This window comes from Crotalus tigris, unplaced genomic scaffold (genome assembly GCF_016545835.1).
Source record: "Crotalus tigris isolate CLP2741 ecotype Arizona unplaced genomic scaffold, ASM1654583v1 scf7180000018301.7375997, whole genome shotgun sequence".
Lineage (NCBI taxonomy): Eukaryota > Metazoa > Chordata > Lepidosauria > Squamata > Viperidae > Crotalus > Crotalus tigris.
Genome location: NW_024096931.1, coordinates 776,230 through 793,532, shown reverse-complemented (window position 1 = coordinate 793,532; position 17,303 = coordinate 776,230). Strand labels below are relative to the sequence as shown.

Here is a 17,303-nt window from a genome sequence, read left to right as displayed (position 1 = left end):
TTGTGCAGGTCAGAAGGAGGGCTAAGAAAGTATCCACAGACCCCTCACATCCTGAACATAAACTGTTTCAACTTCTCCCCTCAGGACACGGCTATAGGGCAGCGTGTGCCAAAACAACCAGACCTAGGGACAGTTTTTTCCCCTCGTGCCATCACTCTGCTGAATCTTTAAATCCTTTATCAGATTAACATCACTGTCATCATCATTAGGTCCTGTGCAGAACAAGTGACTGCAAGAAAACCAACAAACTCAGCACCAAGGACCCCACTCTTGTGGAAAAATAAAAGCCTTAAAAAATAAAAGACTTTTACGAATTCCAAGGGTGAAAGAGAGGTTTTTATTTTTGTGCAAAGATTCAGAAGCGATTTACAATCAGCAAATTTCTGAACAAGGGGGAGGGTCTAAACTAAAGCTTTATAGGTTTCTTTTTCTCAGGAACAAAAGAAGCATAGATGGAATCTTACATTGTATATGGAATCTACTTTGTGTAACATTCAGATAGTTTCTCACACATTAGGTCCATTTCTCATGGGAATACAATGAAGGCAGTTTTTACTTTTAAACAATGTTTCTAAATATGCATTAGGTCATTCACGTACTGTTAATACAGCTTTCTGCTAACACAGCTTTCTTCCAGAAATTATGCAGACACATGATTTTTGCTTTTAGTGATTTTTCATTATTATTATTCTACTTTATTCTTCTTTATTCTATGTTATTCTATTTCTTTCCCACATTACCACAGATCAGGCCTGAGCTGCAAATACTCTCCTCCATGAGGTCTCAGCTTGTTTGCAACCAGCAATTCCTTCCTCTCCTTGGAAAGAGCCGAGGTGGCGCAGCAGTTAGAGTGCAGTACTGCAGGCCACTTTAGCTGACTGCGTTCAGCAGGTCAGCGGTTCAAATCTCACCGGCTCAAGGTTGACTCAGCCTTCCATCCTTCCGGGGTAGGTAAAATGAGGACCCAGATTGTTGGGGGCAATGTAAATATATATATACATTGCTTACTGGTGTACACCGCTTAGAGAGTGCTTGCACTTAAAGCAATATATAAGTCTCATAAATAAATAAATAAATAAATAAATGAGAGAGAGAGAGAAAAGGGAGGATAGGCTGGATTTAGAGGGAAAGAAAGGCAGGTGCCTCTGCTTATGGCAGCAATAAGAGGGAATCAGGAAAGTAGGAATACTGATGAGACAAAAAGGTTAAGAAAAGGAGAAAGGGAGGGGGGAGTCCTGAAGGATGAGAAGGGAAGGCAAAAGTGTTTTGGAGGGAAGAGAGAGGAAAATTCTCATTGATGACAATTAATGTAGGTGAAAATAAAATATAGCTAGAACAATGTTTGATAGAGTCTCCATGGACTGGTATGGTCTATCTGGAAAAAAAATAGAGCAGCTTTTGGCTACAGAAGCAGTCTAAACATTGAATATGCATATGTTTTCTGCTTCTCACTTTGTAACTTTTGATCTTGGAAAGTTATTGGGGAATTAAATAATATTAAAGCTCTTTGCAGTTGAATTATATAATGTTGCCTTTACCTAAACAGAAAATGCAATGAACCATTCAGATTTTGTCCCAAAGTTGCTTGCGTTCAAACCAGACCGTCAGACATTGTTGTGATTATATTAATCTTCAGTTATTTATCTTCGGTGCAACAAGATTCAACTGACCTGCAGTAATCTTGCCCACCTGAGACATCTTAATGAAGCCACAGATCAGACCCTGGTAAGCAAAATTCAGAGTCCTAGGATCAGAAAGGGCTCAGGTTTTACATCACACCACAGATGGAAAAATGCAGAATTACCCCCTTTCCCTGGATGATGCAAAAGGAAGGGATGGTATGAAATTCAAAGAAGATGCTTTCAGTCAGGTAAAACTTTTATTTCAATAAACTGGTTCTTCATGAGATCCAGATTGAGGGAATATTTTAGAACTGGCAGTGGGAGGGTGGATGTCCAGGGGTCCATGACAGACCGATTCTAATCAGCAAAAGTGGCCTATCTTACTCTCCAGGCTTTTGATCATCTTAGTTGCTCTTCTCTGAATTTTTTCAAAACTCTCAACATCTTTTTTGTGATATGGTAACTAAAACTGGCTGCAATATTCCAGGTGTGGTCTTACTAGGGCTTTATAAAGCGGTACCAATACCTCACCTGATCTTGATTCTATGCCTCAGTTTATACAACCCAGGACTGTATTAACTATTTTGGTTGCTGCTGCACACTGCTGGCTCACAGTCAAGTGATCGTCCTCTAAGAATTCCAAGGTCCCTCTCACAGTTACTGTTCTTAAGCCAGGTCTTGCCCAATCTATATTTGTTCCTTTGGTTTTTTCTGCCTAAGTGTAAGACTTTGCTTTTCTCCACATTGAAACTTATTTTGTTGGATAGGGCCCATTGTTCAAGTTGGTGAAGCTCTTTTTGGATCCTGAGTTTGTCTTCTGGCGTGTTGGCTACTCCTGTCAGTTTGGTGTCATCTGCAAATTTGATGAGTTCCCCTTCAATTCCCTCATCTAAGTCATTGATGAAGATGTTGAAGAGTCCTGGGCCTAAGACGGAGCCTTGTGGTACCCCACTGCTTACTTCTCTCATGTGGATGTAGTGCCATTGATGACTACTTGTTGAGTATGGTTTGTCACTCAGCTACAGATCCATCTGGTGGTGATGTTGTCTATTCCACTTTTTTCTAGCTTACCAAGGAGTAAGTTGTGGTCCACTTTGTCAAATGCCTTATTGCAGTGTTTCCCAAACTTGACAATTTTAAGGCATGTGGACTTCAACTCCCAGAATTCCACAGCCAGCGTTGCTGGCTGTGGAATTCTGGGAGTTGAAGTCCTCATGCCTTAAAATTGTCAAGTTTGGGAAACACTGCCTTATTGAAATCTAGGTATACTGGGGGGGGGGGGGCGGAGCCCATGGCCCAGCATCTCCACGGGGGGAGGGCGAGGGGGCACCTTCGGGCAGAGCTGAGCAGCGCCTGCGGAGGAAGGGCGGGCTTGGCGTTCAGCTACAGGATCCTGGCTGCAGTTTGTACGATCCCCAGTTCAGCCCAGGCTCCAGCGGAACTTCTCCGACAGCCGCTTTGAAGACCCCCGGCCAGGACGAGCCCACTTCGCGGGCAGCCCGTTCCACCGTGGCGGAAAATTCCTCCGGGAGTCCAGCCTGACAGCCTCAGCCGATAGGGTAGCGGGAAAGAATGGTCGGGGTCAACCTTCCGTTAAGCGACCCTCCCTCCCATTCTCCGAGCCCCGAGCTTCCAGCGCGGACCCGCCGCCGCCGCCTCCGGGCTGGCTCCGTCCTTCCGGACCCCCGAACCGCCCGGCGGCCTCTGGCAGGGCGGAGCAGTCGCCTCCGGCGCTCCCTGGAGCCCCCCGAGGGGCCGCGCTCGGGGCAGCCGCAGCTCAGCCCGGGAGAGGAGACCCACGGCGGGCCAGCCTCCCCCCAACCCCGGGCGGACGGGAGGTGCGAGCAGCGGACGGGAGCGCGCGGCTCCGTCGGATCCGCGGAAGCTCCGGACGGCCGCGAAAGGACCGCTCGCGCCCCGCTGCCCGCGCCCGGGAGGCGGTTCCCTGCCGGCTCCTCCCCGTAGCCCCTCCCCTCCCTCCCGTGCTGCCTAGCGGCGCGGGAGGCGGGTTGCAGTTTAAATCCTGCCGGCCAATGGGCAGCGCGCTCGGCCGCCCGTAACGCTCCGGCTCCGGCTCCCCCAGCTCCGGCGGCGTTGGCGGCGGGCGAGGGTTGCGGCGGCGGCGGCGATGAGTGCGGCGGTGCCCGGCAGGGGCCCCCGGGTGGCGGGGGTCGGGCGGGGGGCGGTCCCGGCGGCGACGGCGGCGGCGCCCGCGTCCTCCTCGGGGCCGGCGTCGGAGAGCCGGGCGGTGCCGGAGGTGCTGGTGGACCCGCGCAGCCGGCGCTGCTACAGCCTGGGCCGCTTCCTGGGCAAGGGCGGCTTCGCCAAGTGCTACGAGATCACGGAGGCGGAGAGCCGCGAGGCCTTCGCCTGCAAGGTGGTGCCCAAGGCGCTGCTGCTGAAGGCGCCGCAGAAGGAGAAGATGGCCATGGAGATCGCCATCCACCGCAGCCTCCAGCACCCGCACGTGGTGGCCTTCCGGGGCTTCTTCGAGGACAGCCACTTCGTCTTCGTGGTGCTCGAGCTCTGCCGCCGGCGGGTAGGCAGGGCGGGCGCCGCGGCGGGAGGGAGGGAAGCGGGAGGGGGGGCGCCGCCCGTGGCCAGAGGTCCCGTCGGAGCGCCCCCACCCCAGCCCCGGTCCTGCTCCTGCAAGCGCCTGGCCGGTGGGAACGGCCCCCTCCCGGCCCGCCGGTGGCTGGCGGGAAGGCGCAGCGGCAGCTTCCCCTCCCCGCCTCCCCTCGGCCGCCGTTTACTGCAAGCGAAGCCCAGGAAAGCCGAAGGACGAGCCGCAGGGTAGGGTGGGGGGGGGCGCTGAGGTCCCCCTTCGAAAGCGACCGTTTCTGTCGGGGTCAGTTGCTTCCTCCTCCGCCTGGATTCTTTCTGGTGCTCCGGGGGGGGGAGTGGCGCTCCTCCTTGCTGCAACCGGGTGGTAATGCCGTCGGCAGACCTCTAAATGCAGAATATAAGCGAAGAGGAGCAAATGGACGTGGGGCTGACCTTGGACCTTTAAGGGAGTCGGGATCCCCCCCTTAAAGAGGGGGGGGCTCGCAGAAGTCGTGGCGGTCCTGGGAGAGAGGAAGGCGGCGCTTGGCCGGGCTCGGGAGAAGAGGGGCTGCAGCCCTCAAGAGACCCCTGGCTTTGCCCAACTGCTCCTCTTCCTTGACTTGGCCCCGACGTCCCCGTTGAAGCCTCTTTGGGCTCCTCCCTGTCCCACCTGCCTGAAAGCAACTCGAGGGACGGTGTGTCTGGGCTTCCCTTTCACACTTTCCTCCTCCTGCCTCCCCCAGGTGAGCTTTACAACTTTTTTTTTTAAAAAAAAACACCCTATTATGGCCAAAGACCAGCAAAAGGAGGGTGGACTATAAAGGATTAAAAAGCATAAAAGATACATCAGACTTAAAAAAAATTACATGCAAAACCCTAAAAGTATAGAAACTAAAACCTAAAAAGAATCTAAAAGGAGGGGTAGGAGCAGTGGAGGGGGCTAGGAGCGCCTAGCAAGCGAGATCAGGGACAATGGCGGGCCCTCTTGAATGACCCTGGACTCGCTAGAGCTGGTTTTTGGCACAGGACGGAAGTTGGGATAGGTGAACTTGGATAGGCGGCAGCCGCCTTTGCCCCTTTCTCATTCCAGCGGCCTGGGGGTTGCATCCTACTTTGAGCCCTGCCTATTGGATAAAGTATACATCAGTCAATGGAGGAGCCTCCTTCACTGAAGTCTAGGATGGGGCGTAAAGAGAGGTTGCCTTGTGGGAGGAGGCAACCTCCCTCTCTCTTTTTTTTTAAAACACGTTTTATTAATTTTTCAAATTTTAACATCCAAATACTTAGCAGCATGGTGCTAGGGAAATCAGTCCATAACAAAGACATTCATATATATCTCAGATTACATCAGTAACATTCCCTCGCTGTTTCCCACAAATATATCATGTTCATGTAGATAAGTTTCTAACTGGGCTCAGTCAGTACATTTATCAATAGTATTTCAATGAGGCAAGCTCTCTTTATGTTGGCGCACTGATCAGTGGCGGAAGGATCCTCCCTCCCTCAAAGCGAATTGCTCTTCTGCAAAAGTATCTTTTCTTCTTCCAGCCAGATGTAGGCTTTCCCTCTTGGGTGTCTTGCACAGATTGAGGATTGTGTTTGAGGAGACTGATCAGGGTGGATCATCCTTTCCCCCCTCTTTACATATATAGGGACAAGGATCACAAGGCCTCAGGTGCTGCTGCGGGTAAAGAGCGAGGCCAGAAGCCCAAATTGTTTTTAATGGTCCCTGGAGGGAATAGGTCTTCTAGAGGTCTTCCCTGGTCTTAATTGGGCAACAAGACACTGGTGCCCACGTGGGCAGATTCTCTATAGTTTGGCCAGGACGTCCACTTCCAGGGGAGGGATCCATATAAAGCAGTGGTTCTCAACCTTTTTAACGCCGCGACCCCCAACTGGTCGTAAGTCGAGGACTACTCAACCGGTTGTAAGTCGACTACTCAACTGGTGCAGCACCGTTTGCAGAATGGGACTTTTGGCGGGCTCAGCAGGGCAGAGACAGCCTGGACAATTCCTATTGGCTTTGGAAAGCCAATAGAATTAGACTCTATTCAAGAGAGTCTATTCTATTGGCTTTCAAAAGCCAATAGAATAAAAGGGAGTAGCACAGCTAAGGAAAAGGGGGGGAAAAATGGCAGACTGCGTTGTTTTGTTTGGCGACCCCCGTGAAATGGTCGTTCGACCCCAAATGGGGTCTCGACCCACAGGATGAGACTCCGAAAGAATGCCTCCCGGGTCCCTGGGCGGATGTGAGGGTCTAACTGGCTGGCCCCTTTCTTTGGGAGCTTTACGGGATGTGCCAGAAACAGCTGACTCATTGGCTCTGGCTGCCTGAACGAGCCTCTCTGGCCGTTTCCCGTGGCTTCCTCTTTCTCGCATGCCAGCAGTTGCTTCTAGCAGGAGATCCTGTGCTGCTCCTGGTGTAGAATTGGGTACATAACTCTATTAAGTGGTAGCAAGAGCTTTTTTGGCATTATCCAACCATGGGTGTTGTACTTCTCCAGGAGACTTGGCAGGACTCAGGGCAGACTGGAGGTGACTTCAGTTATCCTTTGATTTTTTTTGGGGGGGGGGTGTCCGCTTGGCTCGGCAGTAAGTTCTTGTGGCTGGCAGGAGTAGGGGTCGGTAGCAGGAGGCGACTCTTGATTGAAAGGGCTGCTGGCAGATTTAGGCATAGCTCCCAGGGCCTCTGCAGGGGGGGGGACTAATCCCTCACTCTGAAGGTGAATTTGGCTGGAGCACCATTTAGAATACGAAGGTTCAACCTGAGGACTGTTTGGGCCAGGCAGAAACCTGCAAAGTTTGATTTTTGAGCAAAGGGTGGGGAGGAATTCATCCTCTTCAGAGTCGGGAGGGAGGGATTTGCGCTTTTGTAGAGGGCGTCATCATTGGCGAGGGGAACCCTACTTTGGCTTGTCCAGCGCAAGTAGAAATGGGGTGGGGCTGTTTCTCCTGGGGGCAGGGGAGCCCCCCTCCCAGTTTTGGAGGCAGGGGAGGCTATGTCTCCAGACTGGGTTTCTGTATTACTTGGCGAAGCTTTGCTACGTTTGCAGAGCAGCTTCCTTTGGGCATCGGGATTGCCGGGGTTCTTGCAACATGGCTGGTGCAGAGGTCAAAAGAGTCCCTGTCCTGTCGCTTTCACAGTGGTGGGCGAGGAAGTGGGAGTAGTGTGCTGACAGCTTTCCCTGTGCCTTTGAGGAGAGGCAGCGGCCTGAGAGGGTTTAGAGCAGGGCTGCCAGCCTTTTAAGACTTGGGGACTTCAACTCCCAGAATTCCACAGCCAGCATGGGAGTTGATGTCCACAGGTCGTAAAGTTGCCAACATTGGATCCGCCCCCTGCTTTAGAGGATGAGCAGCTCAGAGGCTACATTGCTTCTGGAGTTCCCAATTGCTGGCAGGGCTGGGAGGGTATATCAAAAGGACTGTTTTGATGTCTGCTCATTCTTTCCTCAGATCCACAAGTTCTGTGTTCGTATCCTTCCTTGGAGTTTGTTTAGCCTCTTGGCCCAGGGCAAATCTAGCAGATTTACGCCTCTTGGGGCTGGGTTTTTGTGGCTTTTATTTGCAGGGTCTCCTGTCACTTTCCCAGTGAGGAGGACATGGACACTGACTCATCCTTAATGTAGTGACTTTGCTGTAGGAATCCGGTCATTTACAGCTGGCTCAGAAAAACGCACTTGGCGTTTCTTGAGCCGGTCAAGTAGTGAAAATCTTTCAGATCAGTTCTTCTAGTTTAGCGGCCGAGATAAGGAGACTTACAAGTAGCACACCTGCTTTGATTTTCCCCAAGGTATCTGAATGCTTTTATGAGGAAACATGGATTAACCTCTTTCAACCATGTTTCCTATAGTGGTGGGGCACCTGCCTCTCCCGATCACAGCTTCTCACAGTGCTTCCCGGGCTGTTCTTCTCTCCCCCAGTCCCTGTTGGAACTGCACAAGCGTCGGAAAGCCCTGACAGAGCCCGAGGCCCGCTACTACCTGCGGCAGATTATCCTGGGCTGCCAATACCTGCACAGCAACCGCGTCATCCATCGCGACCTCAAGCTGGGCAACCTGTTTCTGAACGATGACATGGAAGTGAAGATTGGTGAGTGGGCTGTGGTCCCATTCTCTGGGCATGGCTGAGGGGGTAGGAGGCCCCCCGGCCTGGGAGGGGTTTTGCCCCGCCGCTTTTCAGGCCTGGAGAAGGGCCAGTCCGTTCACTCTCTCCATGACGCTGAAGGCATTTCCCATTTATGGGGCTGCCCAACTCGAACTGTGATTCTGGATGACATGCAAAAAAGGGAAAACATAATTCATACAAAGTCAGTGTCCTGGTTCTGACAGATGAAACTCTTCAAAAGAACTTTGAGGCATTGTTTACCTTAAAGAATCTTTTATTCGAGAAACAAAGTGTCGGCACTACATAGTCGAAACCAAAAACTAAATTCCCCTCCCCGGGACACAAAATAACAAAAGTACAATTCCCTCCTCCAATAAACAGTCATAAATCACATTCCCCAGTTAGCTTGAAGAGCAGTCTTTCTCCCCAGTCTCCAGCCCGCCAAAACTCTATCAACTCTGGGCCCAACGACCTTGGGTTCCCACGACTGAGTTATTATTGTTATGACTAGCTGGACTCTCATCCACATTCCCCCTCCCAGCATCAACGAACTCTAAAAGCAATAAAGAAAAATGGCTGCATTTCCATCTGTTGTCGAAGCAAGAACATCCGATGTTAGCAGCGTTGACAGTCAGATTTAAACATTAAAATGGGGAATAGAACTGAAAACTTCTAGAGTTCATCAGTGGGGAATTCTGCTCAACCTGCCAGTGGACGATGGTCCCCAAAGGCTGCCCAGAGAAGGTCCAGCTACCTCCTGGGTCCATTAGAGGCATGCTCTTAGTGAAGGAATGTGCCCATCCGTAGGCTGGGCAGATGCTCTCAGAAGAAGGTTGTCCCACAGGTGACTCAGTTCTATGCCTTGAAGATCTTTATGGGTGATAGCAGCACTTTGAATGGTGCCCAGAAGCCCTTTGGGTGCCAGTGCAGCTTGTGGCATTATATGGACATAGCAAGAGACCCCCGTAATTATCCATGCCATCCATTCTGTGCTCACTGTAGCTTCTTCAACTGCAGCCCCACCCAGATTAGAGGGTGCTATATCTCCATCTCCAGGATCTGTGAGGCCCCAAACCCATAGCCTCTGGGCCCGGAGAGAAGCTTCGCTAGGTTAGCTGGGGCAGAGATGTACAGTTGAGGACATCACATAGAGCAGTGGTTCTCAACCTGTGGGTCAGGACCCCATTTGGGGTCGAACGACCATTTCACGGGGGTCGCCAAACAACGCAGTCCGCCATTTTTTCCCCCCTTTTCCTTAGCTGTGCTACTCCCTTTTATTCTATGGGCTTTTGAAAGCCAATAGAATAGACTCTCTTGAATAGAGTCTAATTCTATTTGCTTTCAAAAGCCAATAGGAATTGTCCAGGCTGTCTCTGCCCTGCTGAGCCCGCCAAAAGTCCCATTCTGCAAACGGTGCTGCACCAGTTGAGTAGTCCTCGACTTACGACTGGTTGAGTAGTCCTTGACTTACAACCGGTTGGGGGTTGCGGCATTAAAAAGGTTAAGAACCACTGACATAGAGGTTAAATAAGGGGACATGGGCTAGACTGCTGCCCCCTCCATCAACATGAACCTGGATTGGAAGAAGGAGTCATCCTGTAAAACTGCCTTTCCCACCGGATCTCCTGAGCCGGTCCAGAAGGGCACCCTGGTCGATGGTCTCTAAGGCTGCCGAGAGATTCAAAAGAATTAAGGATTCCCCCAACTCAGGTCTTCCAGAGCAGCGGTCCCTGACCTTTGTGGCTTGGCGGCCCAGCTGGGGAGGGAGAGGGGAATCCAGGCCGTGTGAGTGGCAGTCCGGCATGCATGCGCATACTTGCAGTTCCACTCACATGAGCGGCGGTCCAGTGCATATATGTATGTGCACCAGCTTGAGCAAGGGGAGTTGCGCTTGCGCGCGGGGCTTGTGGCTCAGTTCTGAATAGGCTATGGCCCGGTAGTGGCCATAGCCCATGAGTTGAGGACCCCCCCTGCTCCAGAGATTATCAACCAGGGCAACCAGTGGATCCCTGCTTCAGAGGTCATCAACCAGTGCACTTATGCCACTCTGGGACCTGACTGGAAGGGTTCCAGGTAATCTGCTGCTTCCAGGATTCCCTGAACTGCAGATCAGCTACCTCCACAACCCCCCCCCCCCAAAGAGGAGGCTGGAGACTGGACAAAGACTGACCAAACCGAGAGACCCAGCGATGCGTTCTTGAGGCAGGAGCAACCCACCATTTCTATCAGGCAGGCTGTAACCATCCCCTTGGGCCAAGAGCCATTCGCCACTGCCTGAATCTTCTCTGGAGGTGAAGCCCTAAAGCCCCTGTGGCTGTGTCTGCAGGGCTGAGGACCCTGGCTACTTCCTCGAAACCCTCGGGATCAAAGTCTTTCCAGAGAAGGTCCCAAGACGAGGCCTCCCCCGAGAGCCCAGCTGGAGTCAGAGCAAATCTGAGCAATTGCATCCACCAGATGTGGAAGGCTAGCTGCCCTTCTCTGGCACCCCTTAGATCCTCTTGGCTCCTCGAGTAGCTGGATTGAAGAGCCCTCCCTACCTTTTGGGAGTGGGGGGGATGTCATGGTGAACTGTGGGTTACTAGGGAGTAATCTGTCCATGGCAAGTGGCAGGGAGTGGCCTCCAGATCCCGTTGCCACTACCCCAAGACAGACAACGGGTCTGGCATCTCTCTCTCACACACACACACACACCCAGGAGACCAGAGGGCCTGACTGTTGGCTAGTTCCAGGCCTCCTGGGGTGAAGCCCAGCAAGGAGGCCAAGTATTACGATAGGCAAAGCAGGAGCAAGAAGCAGCAATGGCCGATCTCTAGAACTTGCCACTCGCTGGCCCTGGGGATGATTCCTGGAACTCGGGGACGGCTGTTGCTTAAACGTCACAGTTCCTAAAACCTGATGATATTTAGAATATCACGGCTGCTCTTTGATCGTTTTTTCCAAAAGAGGAAAAAGGGGTTAGGATTCAAGTGGTTTTCCAGACTTGTAGCTGTTGGCGTCAAGTGCCTGGAGGGCCTGCGAGACGGCTGGGCCTGGGGAAAGGGGCTTCTCGGAGCTGCGAGAGCCAGCTGGACTGTGGCTTGGGGACCCTCTCCTGCTCTGCAGCTCAGGCACCTGGGAGAGTATTTGGATGGCTCTGCCTGCTGGATTTGGGTCTCTAGCAAACCCGGACTCAGGAGCCCGGGGCTTGTATCTGTCCAGGTGACTTCGGCTTGGCCACCAGGGTGGAGTATGACGGAGAGCGGAAGAAGACCCTTTGTGGGACGCCAAACTACATTGCCCCCGAAGTGCTGGGCAAGAAAGGGCACAGCTTTGAAGTGGACATCTGGTCCATCGGCTGCATCATGTAAGTGGAAATCCCAAGAGGAAAATTACACAGACAGAGACGGACAGGCACCCAGAGCTTTGGGGAGGGGAGTCTTGCCCACAACTCCCAGTTCTGCAGATTGGGGGATGGACAAGTAGGGGCTGGGTGGGACCCTGCAGGTCTTGTCCCAAAGGTGCTTTCTTTCAAAGGCAACTGGACTTTCTTGTTTTGCTGGAAGACACTTCACGTCTCATCCAAGAAGCTTCCTCAGTTCTGACTGAAGGGTGGAGAATGGAAGGATTTATATTCCTTGCAGTCACGACCTCAACAGAGGTCTAATGACCAGATGACTGCAAGGAATATAAATCCTTCCATTCTCCACCATTCAGTCAGAACTGAGGAAGCTTCTCAGGGTGAGAAGCAAGAGGTCTTCTAGCAAAACAGTCCAGTTGCCTCTTGCAAAAGCTCCTTTGGGACAACCATGACCTGGACAGCTGAGGATCTCCATAGACACTTGCAGGACTGGCTTTCTCTGTAAGAAGGTGGGGCAAATTCAAGGAGCTCAGCTTTGGCTTGTTTTAACTGGGATTTGCTGAATAATCTGTAGCTGTTTGAAGTCCCTTCCCATAATTATTAGGCGTGACCTATCAGTGACAAAAGCCACCTTTAGACCCCACGGACTTGAGAGCCCATCAGCTGGGTGGCTCAACAGGTAAACCCTTCCTGCACTGCGCTTGGGGGATTCAGGTGTGTCTGATGCAGAGTGCAGGTGTTCTCCTCATGATCCCAGAAGTGGGGGGGGGGGAAGCAGCTCTGCCTTCTGAAGATCAGCACGGGGTGGGCAAAGGCGCCCTGGGCCTCTTGGAAGAGGAGGCTTTATGGGCAGCTGTTCTGAAGCTCTCTCTCCTTGCAGGTACACCCTTCTGGTTGGGAAGCCCCCCTTTGAAACCTCCTGTTTGAAAGAAACGTATATTCGGATTAAGAACAACGCATACACGATTCCTACGGTGGGTTCTTTTCGGAGCTCCCCCGCTCTCTTCCTCCTGTGGCTGTGTGAGCCGGACTCCTTAACAGATTATCGTTTAGCAGCATTTGGTAGTTGCCCCTTTTCAGTCATTTTCATTTCAATGGCTGGAATCTTATGCTGCCCCAAGTCATTTTATAAGGGAGAGGGGAGGCATAAAAATTAAATAATGTTTATAAGAATTAGACTGCTCCATCCTGCTGCTTGAGCCCCTTGGCTTAATAGCAATAGCGCTTAGACTCATATACCGCTTTACAGCCCTCCCAACAATCTGGCTCCTCCAGCTTGTTGAGCTTTCAGACCTCAGGCTCTCCTGCAGCTCTTGTTTTGCGTGGCCTGGAATCCAGCCGGGCAGGTCCTGGGTCAGAATGCTCAGCACTGGCTTTGTAGCCTCATGAAGGGGAGGGTCAAGCAGGAGGTTTTGTTGATGGGGCGGCTGCTGAATTCCTCCTGGCCTGTGAGGAACCGGCTTCTGCAGGAATGGCCTGTGGACCTTCTGTCTGTCTGTCCAGCACATCAACCCCGCGGCTGCCAGTCTCATCCAGAAGATGCTGCAACACGACCCGGCTGCCCGCCCCACCATTGACGAACTGCTGAACGAGGAGTTCTTCACGGTGGGCTACATCCCTTCGCGGCTGCCCACCACCTGTCTTACGGTTCCTCCCCGCTTCTCTCTGGCGCCCAGCAGCCTCGACCCCAGCAGTAGGAGGCCTCTCGCGGTGGTGAACAAAGGTGAGTTGAGCGAGGCTTTGGCGGACCTGCCCTGCGGCCCTGGGCTGCACAGCCTCTGAGCCTTGCCGGTTCCTCCCTGGCGCAGGACCGGAGAGCCCCGCCCCGGAGAAGGTGACTGAGAAGGAGGACAATGCCGGCACCCTACCGGAGTCGGGACAGTCCCTGCCCTGCTACCTGGCCGACCTGCTGCAGCAGCTGATGCAAGTCAACGCTTGCCGGCCCTCGGAAAAAACTCCCATCAGGCAAGGTGAGGGACGGCCGGCTGAGGCCGTGCTTTCGAGCTGACCAACCCGGGGCGCTTCTTCACTCCGGCTTCTCTCTGTTTTCTCCCCAGAGGAGGCTGAGGACCCGGCCTGCATCCCCCTCTTTTGGGTCAGCAAGTGGGTGGACTACTCTGACAAATATGGGCTAGGTAGGTAGGTGGTCTCGGGGCAGGGGGCTGGGTTGACCAATGGCCCTTGGGTGGGAATACTCTGCAAACAGCCACCGTCACCCCAGCTCCATTTTCCCTGCAAGGACGGTTGATTTTTCTGTATTTTATGTGAATGGGGGGGGGGAGTCTTGGGAAGAGCAGACCCTCTTGGAGGTTGGAGGAGGGCCAGTTTGCCCTGGTCTTGCCCCCCACAGGCCCTAAAAGATACGAGGGACAACAGATGTGAGATTGATACTGGCTGAACTCAAAATCAAAGTGGTTTGATTTGATCAGATATGAATGTAGAGAGAATTCATTTGGCGTTTCTCTTGACATTTGTCAGTCTGTCAACACTTGCGGGTCTCAAACTGCACCCTAACCCAGGAAATTTTGCACTAATTAGGCTGGTGACATGTTTGTCAGAATTCCAGCAATTTCTCTCCCTTTTGCTTCTCTCTTTTTCTGGATTGAGTTAAAGAGATTTAACTGATTATGTACTATGAAATTACTGATATTTTCCCCACGATGACCTGTCCCCCACCTGCTCTTTCAGGTCTCCCAGCAACGCACCCCATGGCCCTGCAGTGGCCTTCCCACTCCTCTCAGCTTGTAGCTGAAAGGGTCACACGGTCACGGGGGCATTGCAACAGCCATATTAATGTTGGCCACGGGCGGTAAGGCCATTCTTCATCTGAATGAGTGGTCATAAGTTGAGCAGGGCTAGCTGTAATATGTTCCTTTTAAAAGACTCTGGTTTCCTGAGGGAATTAGACAGCGCTCTTTCCCAGTCCAGCTAAATCTCTTGTGCCAGTCAGGGCTTTCCCCATCGTGTGCGGAGAAAGGGTGCGATCCAGCCAGATGCCTCGGTGGTCTTGGCCCGATTCCCAAACGCTCCCTGCATGCAGACAGCATGTGCCTGGCTGTGTGCAGTCTTGCTCTCCGGCTAGGTCAAAGCAATCCTTGTGGGACTGCGGCCTGATCCAAGGTAGCTGAGGACGCCCCTGCCTTCTCTTCCGCAGGCTACCAACTGTGTGACAACAGTGTGGGGGTCCTTTTCAACGACTCTACTCGCCTCATCATGTACAGTGATGGGGACAAGCTGCAATACATTGACCAGAACGGCTCTGAGTTGTATTTTGACGTGCACTCTTACCCAGATACTTTCAGCAAGAAGGTGAGGGAGGACCCTTGGAGCACTGCTGTATCCTTGCCTCAGTTTCCCCTTCTGTCTCTGATGGGGAGGAGGAGGGAAGACGGTCTCCTCCGTTGCAATCTTGAGTCTGTGCTTGAAGGGGCATCCCTATCTATTTCCAGCCGGTGGGTCAAAAGACTTGGTGGACGGATGCTCCCGTCCAAGAGATGGGCAAGGCTGCAGGGCCAAGGATGCAGAGGAGGGGGGCATTCTGGCTTTTTCCTGGAAGGGGGTCTTCTTGTGCTGTGGTTTAGCCCTGCCCTGGTCGGTTAATCCGCTCTGCTCCGTTCTTCTCAGATTAAGCTGCTGGAGTATTTCCAGAACTACATGAGTGAACACTTGCTGAAAGCTGGTGCAAACGTGACCCCCCGGGAAGGGGACGAGTTGGCCCGGCTGCCCTACCTCTTGAACTGGTTCCGCACCCGCACACTTGCTGAAAGCTGGTGCAAACGTGACCCCCCGGGAAGGGGACGAGTTGGCCCGGCTGCCCTACCTCTTGAACTGGTTCCGCACCCGCAGTGCCATCGTCATGCACCTGAGCAATGGCACCGTGCAGGTCAACTTCTTCCAGGTGACGAGTGGGCTGTGGAGTCCTCTGTGGTGGGGGGGGGGGCAGGTGGGAGCTGCCCACCAGAGAGGGAACAAACAGTGGTCTTGCAAGGCTTCAGTGATGGAGGAACTGACCCCCCCTTCCCATCCATCTGGCCTTCCTGGGAGGAAAGGAGGCAGACAATGTTTCTGAATTAGCCCTGTAGTTCTCGCAGCCCCCAGGCCTGGGGTCCTCCTAGCTGAAACCCTGAATCCCTTCTCAGAATGAGGCCACAGGCTTGCTTTTAGGAGGGTAGGCCCGAGTGCTTTGCCATTAGGGACTGCTTCCTCCTGATGCTAAGCGAGCCCGGCGCTATCTGTTCTTGGCACACAGGACCACACCAAGCTCATCCTCTGCCCCTTGATGGCCGCCGTCACCTACATCAACGAACGGCGCGAGTTCCACACCTACAAACTGGCCCTGATTGAGGAGTTTGGCTGCTGCAAGGAACTGGCCAGCCGCCTCCGTTATGCCCGCACCATGGTGGAGAAGCTGCTGTCCTCCAAATCGGGAGCCCCCTCCACAAAGGCGCCAAGCTAGAGCCGGAGGAGGGTCCGCTTGGCTCAGAACAGTGCAGCCCCCGTGGAGGGCCCTCCCTGGCCAGGCCCCACAAGGCCCCAGGCTGCTTTGGGGGCCCAAGGGGCCCTTGGCAACAAAAGGACTGTAACATAACAAGATGCCATTTCTCCAGATTCTGATAGGAAAGTCCCCTCCCCTTTTCTGCCCCCCATTCAGACTAAACTGTTTTATACTCACTTTGAATAAAGAGATTTCACCCAGCCAGATTCCTTCTCAAGCCCCTCTCTGGAGGTGGGCTCAGGCCCTGCACTAACGGATGAGGCAGCTCCTTTCCAGTCAGGCGGCTGCAGCTGTGGCTTAGCGGCTGTACGGCTCGTTTCCTTTTGGCTTTGTGCAACGGAGAATCAGGCCTTTGCTTGCTTTTTTTGTTACTGAGGACTATTCCAGCTGAGCTTTTCCTCTCTAAGCCCACCAATGTCTCCCACAGCCGCCAGCCCTGTGCAGAAGGGAGGGTGGCCATGAAACCCTGCAATAAAGGCGGTTTTGGCCAAAGCCACGAGAGCGTCCCAAGGCGGGAAAAGTATGTATAGCCCTGGCCGACCTCTGAAGGAGCTTTGCCTGACTTCTCCGCCAAAGCTGGCCTCCACCCCAGCCCACCTTCTCCTCTTGGGAGGGGTGTGGCATGGGGGGCGAAGGTCAGCTCACAGCACTGCCCTTGCACAAGCGTCGTGAGTTGAGGCAGAAGGGAATGCATAGGAGACGAGGGGGAGCGGCTCTCGTCAACCCCCAGGCCAGGTCTTCTTAGCCAGGCAGTGGACCACAGTTGTTCTGAGGTCCACTCCCATCCCTTCCAGCAACCTGGAGTGCCTGGGCTGGGGATTTCTCGCGATTGCAGCCAAAGACCCCACAAGCAGTGAATGGCAGCCTTCAGTTGAACTTCCTGAGGGAGATCCTGGGTCACTGGAGACTTGGTGCACCCACAGGTGAGCGACCCCCAAGTGATGGAAGGGGGATGGGCTTGACAAGGACCAGCAAACCCAGGATGGAGGCCTCAGGCTGTGGGGACCCTTTGTTGCCTGGATGTACTCCCCACTCCCAAGGCATCGTGCATGTCCAGAGTGGTCCTGCTCGGACAGGGAATGCCTGCCCCACAGCTGTCGTCTGCTGATCCCTGGGCCGTTGCTGACCCTAAGGAGCCATGCTGGCGCTTCGTCACCGCTTTTAAGGACCTTAACGGCTGAGCCCGACTGGTTCAGGAAGC

The 17,303-nt window shown here is 53.3% G+C and overlaps 1 protein-coding gene across 1 annotated transcript; it reads left to right on the top strand.

The window, feature by feature from the left end:
* Nucleotides 1–3,762: 3,762 nt before the first annotated feature.
* On the top strand, nucleotides 3,763–16,293 carry PLK1 (polo like kinase 1). Its single transcript, XM_039349672.1, has 11 exons — nucleotides 3,763–4,161; nucleotides 8,087–8,255; nucleotides 11,469–11,613; nucleotides 12,488–12,581; nucleotides 13,111–13,330; nucleotides 13,416–13,577; nucleotides 13,665–13,742; nucleotides 14,762–14,916; nucleotides 15,232–15,286; nucleotides 15,375–15,505; nucleotides 15,857–16,293. The coding sequence occupies exons 1-11, from the start codon at nucleotides 4,045–4,047 to the stop codon at nucleotides 16,061–16,063; spliced, it is 1,533 nt and encodes a 510-aa protein (XP_039205606.1). The 5' UTR covers nucleotides 3,763–4,044; the 3' UTR covers nucleotides 16,064–16,293.
* Nucleotides 16,294–17,303: the final 1,010 nt, after the last annotated feature.